The 9,464-nt window shown below is 31.5% G+C and overlaps 1 protein-coding gene across 1 annotated transcript; it reads left to right on the forward strand.

Moving 5' to 3' along the window:
- The first annotated feature begins 2,898 nt into the window (after positions 1–2,898).
- On the forward strand, positions 2,899–8,496 carry LOC149139895 (polygalacturonase-like). The gene is made up of 8 exons (XM_089448004.1): positions 2,899–3,455; positions 3,566–3,697; positions 4,830–4,982; positions 5,439–5,459; positions 5,638–5,845; positions 6,200–6,281; positions 7,321–7,549; positions 7,974–8,496. The coding sequence occupies exons 1-8, from the start codon at positions 3,321–3,323 to the stop codon at positions 8,202–8,204; spliced, it is 1,191 nt and encodes a 396-aa protein (XP_089304130.1). The 5' UTR covers positions 2,899–3,320; the 3' UTR covers positions 8,205–8,496.
- The last annotated feature ends 968 nt before the right edge of the window (positions 8,497–9,464 follow it).

Raw genomic sequence — 9,464 nt, forward strand, 5'->3', positions numbered from 1 at the left:
AAAAAAATGGTTAAAAATTGCAAATGATAGAGCGACTTTCATAGTTTTAGAAACCAAAATGCAAACACTAGCTATAGGGCCTCTATGATCATTTTGATCTAGAAAACTACATAAGAGAATGATAAAAGTATTAAAAACAAAGTAACTGAAAGACATTGAGTTGGTGACTTCAATGGAAATGAGCTCCTTATTGCTGCTTGAGGAGAAACTAGGATCAAGAGGAATGCCCATATGCTTCTTGAGATGATTGAGTCTACAATCCATTGGAATCATGTATCTATGCATCTGATTTAGGGTCAGGAGAATGTCCTCCTTAATTTAATCTCTTTCCACCAATACTCTTCCCAAGAGAAACTTTAAATGCTAATAGATGTCAACCATGATGCATATACTAGTTGCAACAACCTTAGGTATGTCTAGCATCTAGAACCTAATTTGTTACCTCTGTCAACACTATGTATCTATGGGGGTGTGTGGATCATTTGCTAATTTCATTTATGCTTGGGTAAATTCCTCCTAAACCAATTGGAGAATGAGCTCCTTGAATCTAGTAGTTGAGCTCTCAACTATCACCTAAGCTCTTGAGCGCGCTGATTCTTAATAGTAAGTTATGCCCCTATGCACCTTGTCTCTCTGATGGGGCATGGTGTAAGTATGTGAAAATGGTTGGGCCCAAAAGTGGATGAGTTGCCTCCTTAACCTATGTCAAACCATTAATTTTGTGCTAGAGGGCTAAGCGGGATGAGAATAGTTCCAAGGATAAGGGTACAATACAAGATTGAAGCCATTTCTCTTATATGAAATTCCACTCATGCTAAATAAATAATGGACCTCATGGTTGCTTGAGAGAATGATAACAATGGATACAAAGATCATTAGAATTACTCACCAAATATGAGAGATCAAGGACGAACCGTCGGCAACCTATGTTACAGTCCCATGGATACAACTTGCCAGGGAAGCCTAGGATGATGCAAGGCTTTTAAATTTTTTGACAAAGATGGCAATGTCTCCCTTAGCTCGGTGCATGAAACTGGAATCGCCTAGAAAAGCTTAAAGTCGACGAGAACCACAATGAGGGCAAGGGAAACAACCTGGATTAGTCAACTTTCCCTACCTATTCTCCCGGAAGGAACTCTAGCTTTTTCATATAGTCCTCTATCAAACTAGACCTTGTACATATGAGGATGGAGCTTCCTTCTTTGATGGGCAATAATAAGTACTTTCCTAGCTCTTGAGTGCATGTGTCCTTCCATGACAAACGTAATAATTCTTAACCAAGTTTTGTACTAGGCCCAATGATGGGGTTTCCTCCTTGAGGCCGAGATTTGATTTCAATTTCCCATTGTTTGGTGCCTATTGAATGCCAAATGGGTGAAAGGACACAACTAGGCTAGCTCATAGAGGGAAATGGTACAACCTGCAATAATCCTCCTTGATATTCCTATATTCTCCTCCATCCATTGTGCTGAGCTAATGTTGCAAGAATCAAGACCAAATCATCACAACTTTATCATGTGCATTATGCATGGTCAACAACAATGAAACCTTATGGGGCCATAATCCTAGACCAAATCATCACAACTTTATCATGTGTTTTATGCATGGCCAACAACAATGAAACCTTATGGGGCCATATGGGGGCATGCTGCCATCTCTCCTGACATGTGAGCTGATGGGATGGAAAGAAAAAGTCCCCTGTGTTCTAGCATCCAGTGGTCCTAGATATTATAAAATTACTTTGCTCTTTTAATAAATATGAAAAGTATTAATATCATAAAATAACTCAGTCATAATTACAAGAAAAGGAAATTTTGACAACTTAGTCACAACTTCGAAAATGAAACTTTTGAGCAAGTAGTTTAATTCTATTTTTAGAGTGGTTAGAATTTGGTGATACAATTTGAAGCAACATCATAAATAGTTATTTAAATTATATTTTTGAATACACAAATGAATTTATCCTATGTTTATAGATTATAATACTTAAACCTGTCATTAGAACAAATCTCTATGGTCTTGTGTAACAATTCTAAATTTCCTAGTTTTGGTAGGAATTTGGCCAAACAAATTTTGGAGAAATTGTATTTTTTGTGTGTTTAAAATCAGTGTTTAATGCATAAATAGATTTTGGCACTCTAAAAAATCCTTGAAACACTTGGATTATGCAAAGTTTATAGATTAAACTTGTGATCTCAACAAATTTTAGTAAGATTTTGAACAAATTTCACTAAAATATAATATGTCCATCAAACCTTTAAAACCTAAAATAATTAGACTGCTACACTTTTTCTATCTGAACAAAATTAAAATATACTCTCAGCATAAAACAATTAAACTATGCTGAATTTTCTATTTTATTCCTGATATCTTAGAAGATTTATGGTTAAATATTTATTCTCCTATTTAGCTGGTGTAATGTTATCTGAAAATTTTAAAGCAACCTGATATTAAAATTGGTCAATCTCTGAGATCCTGCTAAAGTTTTTAGCTAATATGGTGAGCAGAAAGTTGCGTGATTTATGTATTTATAAAGTATTTTTTTGTCAGAATTAACAAAACCAAAATTTGGAAACAGAAGCATTACTTACCGTGGAAGCAAAGTCAAATCCCCCATGTATCACTGATATTCTTGAAATGGGTGTGGAGCACATGTGCAGGAAAAAAATGAGGAGACTTCGAATTAACTGAACCCATCTCACGAATAATAATAAATTTTGAAAATGACATAGTTTTCAATAATCGACGAGGAGTAAGGGAAGCCCATGTTATGATCACGTTGTGGTCTGCTGAAACCTCAAATTCCTCATCATATTATATTGTGGCAGATTGGATTGCAAGTTTCAGGACCACACTGATAACTCATCAGATCTAGGACTCTTATAAATGAGACTTTGGTGAACAATATCCAAGTCAGTCAGTGTTGCAGAGTGTAGAAATATCCAGTGCTACACAGTGCAATACTCAGAATTTTAGAGGGGAGGAGATTTTATAGTTGCAGAAGTTATTTCACAACATCAGAATTTGGTGAACAATATCCAAGTCAGTCAGTGTTGCACAGTGTAGAAATATCCAGTGCTACACAGTGTAATACTCATAGAATTTTAGAGGGGAGGAGATTTTATAGTTGCAGAAGTTATTTCACAACATATTTAAGTTAGTAGGTGTTGCACAATGTAGAAATATTTAGTGCTACAAGGTGTAATACTGTGTGAAAGATATTGAGATTTTATAGTTGTAAAAGTGGACTATAGATTTAGAGGAGAGGAGATTTTATAGTTGTAAAAATTATTTCTAGACATTACCAGATTAAGAATAAAATGAGACTGCATCTTTTTCTGTTAGCTGTTTGGTTTATTACATGGAAAGTAAATTCCTCCCATGCAAGTCAAGGAGTAGTGTTTGATGTTCATAAATATGGTGCAAAAGCTGATGGCAAAACAGATAACAGCAAGGTTACATGGCTTGGACTGTAACCTTATGAGCTTCTGTTTTAGTATGTTTTGATTAGTTGATAATTAGACTGCTGATCATCCATGTGTTTTGAATTTGTGAACTTGTGCAGGCCTTTGCAGCAGCCTGGAATGCAGCTTGCGCTAACAGTCAACCATCCATTGTTTATGTGAGCAAGGGAAAATATCTGCTGAATCCAGTTGCTTTCAATGGACCCTGTAAAAACAATAATATGACCTTTCAGGTAACTGATTTTTGCACTGACAGAGAGAAAAATAGGTACTCCACAACCAGGTGGTGTATTGAATTTAAATATTGGTTATATATATGAAGTGTAGGTGAGTTGGTTTGAGTAGGGTAGGCAAATTCAAACCTAGGTTAGAAATCACTTTGAAAAAATTAAAACTATTTCAAAAATGTCAAAATAATCATGGCTATAATCATCTGATTCACCATTTTATTATAGATGATAATTCTCCTTCTTTTTATTCAATAAATATATTAGCCCAACCTAAACTCAACCCCAACATTAAAATCCCAAACATCAAAAAAATATTGGTCAAATTTATTAAGCTCCGAGACTGATTGGAAAATTCAAGGTGTGAATAAATTCAACTGAATTCCAATTTTACACAATTCATGAAGTTTGGGGACTGACCTGTAGTTGAGTTTTATGAAGTGTGAAAATGGGTTTCCTGAAATATGTGGAGTTGACTGGTAGTTGGATTTCATGGAGTGTCAAATGGTTTGCAGTGAGGTTGCATAAAATGTGTGCAATTGAGGTGCAGGCGAGTTTATAAGGTGTGAAACTGGTTTATAGTTAGGGTTTAATAAATTTGTGATGTTGACTTTTTGAAGTAGTGCTTGTTCAATTTTATTTAAAACTGTGGAGTCATTTTATTTCTCTCAGGTTACATTTTTGGATAGGAAAATCATTTAAATTATAAATATTTGAAAGGGTATATTTTAGTTATATAATTTTCTTATGTTTAATTTATTTAAATATTCAAAAATATAATTTAAATAATAAAAAATTACATTTTAATTAATATAGTAAAATTTTAATAATATTAAGTAATTTAAGTTATTAGTGAAAGTTTTGAATTTTAATAATATTACGTAATTTAAATTATTAGTGAAAATTTTGACTATTTTATAATAGATTTAGATTTTACAATATTTCAAAAATTTGTTTAATTTAATTTATAATTGAAATTGAAATTCTTAAAATTAAAAAAAATCAAATATTTTTTTGCTATTTCTCAACTTACTATATTGCAAAGTGTTTTGAAAATCATTTTGGCCTAGAATTTATGTCAATTAAATAATTTTTTTTATTAACTTCACTATTAAAATTTGAATACATGCTTGGTCAGTTGTTGGGAGGCCTCTTGGCTTCTACGAACAACAACGTATATTCAGGCTATTGGCTGCAGTTCCAGGGCGTGAACAGGCTTACATTTCAAGGAGGGGGATATCTCAACGGACAGGGAGCCTCTTGGTGGGCTCAGACCTGTGCCAAAAATGGTGTAAGTGAAATATAATTTTTAGTTCAGTTCCAATATTTGCTTAGAAATTCTGGTGAGGTTATTTAGTTTGGGCATCTTTATGTAGATTGCAGACAATTGAACTTTGTTGACAGTCAGATTTCAAGATATTTGGGGAATCTGCAATCGACATAATTGACTTTTCAAAAAATAATCAATTCTTAAAAATAGTTATTATCTTGATTGTATATCTAAAAATGTTTCAAAATTTGATAAATAAGATTTTAAATTCCAAAATATTCTCAATATTTACATTCAGGTTAAACTTAATAGTTGCTACCCAATCTTTTTTAGACCTTGGTTCCATTGTAGAAAATTTTGATCCCTCTTAAAGCATAGCAATAGAGAAGTTATAGAAACTGCTAGAGATTATAGACATTGCTAGTTCCTTTTTGGCCAATCAAACTAAGTCATGAATGTTTTTGGTGCTGTTTGCAGGATTGTACAGCAACAGTCGTGGTAATTAAAGTGCAATTTTCTATCAGAAAATGCTTCCGACTCTTTTTTGTTAATTTTTGAATAATAATAGTTTATCTTTATCTAAATTACAGATTTCAAAAATATTTCAGAATCAAACTTAATTATTTAAGTCAATGATTTGTCCTTACTAACTAAAATAAATTGGATTTAATGGCAGTCATTAATATTCTATAGTTGCACAAACCTCGTCGTCAGAAACATTAAATCCATCAACAGCAAGCAATTTCACGTGGCCTTTTTCGGGTGCAATCGCATACAGGCCAAGGGATTGATTATTCGGGCTCCGGGAGACAGTCCAAACACCGATGGGATTCATGTGCAGCAATCTTCCAACGTGAAGATTCTCGGTGTTAATATAGGGACGGGTAAGTAAATAAAGTAGAGGCTGGTCTTAAATTTAGATCTATAAATATAATATTGATTTATTAATTAAGTTTTAAAGGTTAGTTTAGTTGGTCAAATCAGTGCTTCCGGAGGTTATAAGATTCATTCTTCCAGAAGTCTTTGGAGTTAGATCATGTTATTGGCCGAAGAGCTGCCTTTGAAGTTAGATCATGTTATTGGAAGAACTAGATTCCCTTTAGAATCGATCAACCCATATTAATTCATCTTATTTTATATATTTTTTTAACTATAAACTCATCTTAAAGGCAGAGCTATGAAAATGAAGAGTATACCTACTGCACATGTTTATCATACTGCACATGTTTATCATGCAGGAGATGACTGTATTTCCATTGGACCAGGCACTTCCAATGTATTTATTCAGGGTGTTCATTGTGGACCAGGTCATGGAATAAGGTTTGATAATTGAGTGATCTATTTTTTAACTATGTATTTATTTATTTTTATGATTATGTATTTATTTAATTATAATTATTTAAATTAATTTTAAAATATAAATATTTATAATTTGTATAGATTTATTAGTTTAAGTGAGTTTAGTTTATACTGAGTTTCAAGTTCAAATCTTATTGAAAGGAATAACCATAACATTTTATTGAAAGATAAATGCTTTTCCATTCAATAAAAAGGTTAACTAAGTAATCTAACCATATTATGTAGTTATTTAATCAGAGTGATCTTATTTAAGTGAAATAATTATAATTTAAATCTTTTTAAAATTACAATTTAAATAACTAAAATATTAAAATGCATGGAAGAATTATATAACTACCTTCCCATAAAGATAATGAAAAGTAAAACAATTAAACTACATTTATTTACAACGATATTACTATATAATACTATAAATTTCAAATGTCCAAAATTTTTCAAGACGATGAAATTATGTATTTATTTAAAATTCACAATTTAGATAATTAAAAATTACAATTTACCCTAACTTCATTCAAAATTTATTATTTAAATAATTAAAAATTACAGAATTATATAATCTATTTCCAACCAAAATGACGAAAATAAAAACAACTAAATTACACATATAATGATATTACTTATTTTAAAATTTATTTATATATTAAAATACTTCATCCAATTAAATTTACTAATTGCTACTAATTATAGTTATTAATTATATTTTAAATATTATCTGTTTATTTATTGCTAGAAAAATCAAATTTCTTAAAAAAAAATATTTAAAAATATCCATTCTTTTAGCCTTGGATTCAAATAATAAGTAAATAAACCATATTTTACTTTAGTAAGTTGGATTAATGTTACTCGATTAAAAATGAAATTATTATTTTTCTTTAAAAGCTATCTAAGTTAATTATTTATATAAATTTTTATGTTTTTATTTTAAGAAAACAATTTAGCATTATCAATCTCTTCTTTGTTCTTTTAGATTTTTGACTATATATAATATAATTTGGTGCAGTGTGGGAAGCCTAGGTAAAGATTCTGACCCTAGCATAGGTGTAAGCAACGTCATAGTGGAACAAGCCTCCTTCTCGGGTACCCAAAACGGTTTTAGGATCAAAACATGGCAGGGAGGGAAAGGATTTGCTAAGAATATAACATTTGAGAATGCAAAGATGGTCAACGTATCCAATCCAATCATAATCGATCAGTATTATTGCCCCTATTCCTATAGCTGCTCCAGTTTGGTAAGTCTTTTTAAATTCATTTTAAATCTCAAACAATGATGAGTTTTATTTGAATGTAGATTTTAATAGTTGTTTATATTGTGTCTTTTTAAATTCATTTCAAATCTCAAACAATGATGAGTTTTATTTGAATGTAGATTTTAATAGTTGTTTATATTGTAGATAGATTATTGGAGTGGAACTATGTAAGTAGATTGAAAAGTCCATCATTTCAGGTAGACACTATGTCCATCCTTAGAGATAGATCCTCTAAATGGGTAATGTCTTCCCTAAAGGTCTAACATCTCGATCTATCATCTGCAGAAATCTATCTACAATGATGAATTTTTCACTTCCACTTAATGTTCAATGTTTCCTCCCAGAAGTCTATCTACAATGATGACGTTTTCACTTCCACTCAATGTTCAATGTTTTTTGTGTATAGGGATCCAGTGGTGTGACCATCAGTGGAGTTTCATATAAAAACATAATTGGCACATCAGCCACACAGGTGGCCATTTCTCTTTCATGCGGCCCTAGTGTTCCTTGCCAAGGAATCAATTTGCAGAATGTGCAGCTCAGCTACAAGATTCATGGAGTAGAATCTTCACAGGCTCAGTGTAAAGATGTAAAAGGGACAAAGTCGGGTGTGGTGAAACCACAAAGTTGCTTCTAATGAGACAGTTTAATATATACAAAGGAAGGGAGCACATGTTATGTTGTGTTTAATATACACCAATTTTTCCTTGAAAGGTCTTGAATATCATCTCCTCTATATTGTAATTTTGTAATGGATTTGACCAACTTGAACAAGAGGTTTTGTAGTCTCACCACATGCACTCCAATTATATAAGGAGCTAGGACTTCTAGGAAAGTGCACAAGAAGGTGCTAACCATAAATAACCTTACATATTTTCCTTTGAATCAGTCAATTAGCAGCCCACAATCCCTTAGTCAAATAAAATTTGATTGCATGGTGCTTGTCTTCCCCACCTAAAGGTGTTTTGGGTGGTTGCCCACCAAAATGTGCTTATCATAAATAACATTACATATTTGTAATTTAATCAATAAATTGGTGGCCAGATATACCATTTTGAAATAAACATTGACTGCATGGCGTTCGATTCCTTGGATTTGGAGGATCACTTTTGAAAAGTAACCTTTTCATAAATTAATTTAATATATATCCAATTTTATAGATGCACTATTTATAAGGTGAGCATTGGCTTGGGAAAAATAACGTTGTTCAAATATTTTTTCAAAATGGTTAGGATAAGTGGAAAACTATTTTTTTGGGTTATATATATATATATAGAGTAATTGGACAAATTTATATTAAAATAAAAAGTAATAGAAAATATTAAATAAATATTACATTTTCATTAAAGTTCGATATATCCAAATTCTCATTACAAATTTTATATAAGATCTTATTGTAAGACAAAAAGATAAAGGTTTCTTATGTAAAATTGCCCAATACTTTTTTATGCTATAAAAATTATTCTATAATAAATGTCTAAAATACTTGTAGTCTTATAAAACATTTAAATCAACAAATAAGAAAACAATAGTAGTATCCTCTAGACATACACCTTTTGGTCCAACTTCGTAGCTTATACTAGATTCTATTTGTTTATGGAAGTTAAGCACTCTTCCTCTTTTAACCCTTCAAGATCCTTCAATTTGAAGCCATTGACTAGTCAACTTTATAAATATTGAAAGGAAAATTTTGGAGAAGAATGCATTCAACTTCTACCACTACCATCTAGTACTTTAAGGCCACCAAAAACCCCATGATTTATGCTAATTGTTTTATAATTAGGCTCTCAGTTTCAAGGATTTTTGGTGCAATATTGAAAAGAGATGATCTATTGCAGTGGATATGCTCTTCGCGGCTTCTTAACACTTAGCAAATCTCTTGGAGATCTCTTGGGTC

The sequence above is a fragment of the Pinus tabuliformis genome, chromosome X, assembly GCF_031772625.1.
Source record: "Pinus tabuliformis cultivar Carrire ecotype Pingquan chromosome X, CPIR1, whole genome shotgun sequence".
Taxonomy (NCBI): domain Eukaryota; kingdom Viridiplantae; phylum Streptophyta; class Pinopsida; order Pinales; family Pinaceae; genus Pinus; species Pinus tabuliformis.

Bases quoted from the DNA above. Each gene is read 5' to 3' on its own strand.
- LOC149139895 (XM_089448004.1), top strand. From the start codon at position 3,321: ATGAGACTGCATCTTTTTCTGTTAGCTGTTTGGTTTATTACATGGAAA. The intron at 3,456-3,565 runs GTTACATGGCTT...GAACTTGTGCAG, and splicing joins GCAAAACAGATAACAGCAAG to GCCTTTGCAGCAGCCTGGAA. The intron at 7,550-7,973 runs GTAAGTCTTTTT...TTTTGTGTATAG, and splicing joins CCTATAGCTGCTCCAGTTTG to GGATCCAGTGGTGTGACCAT.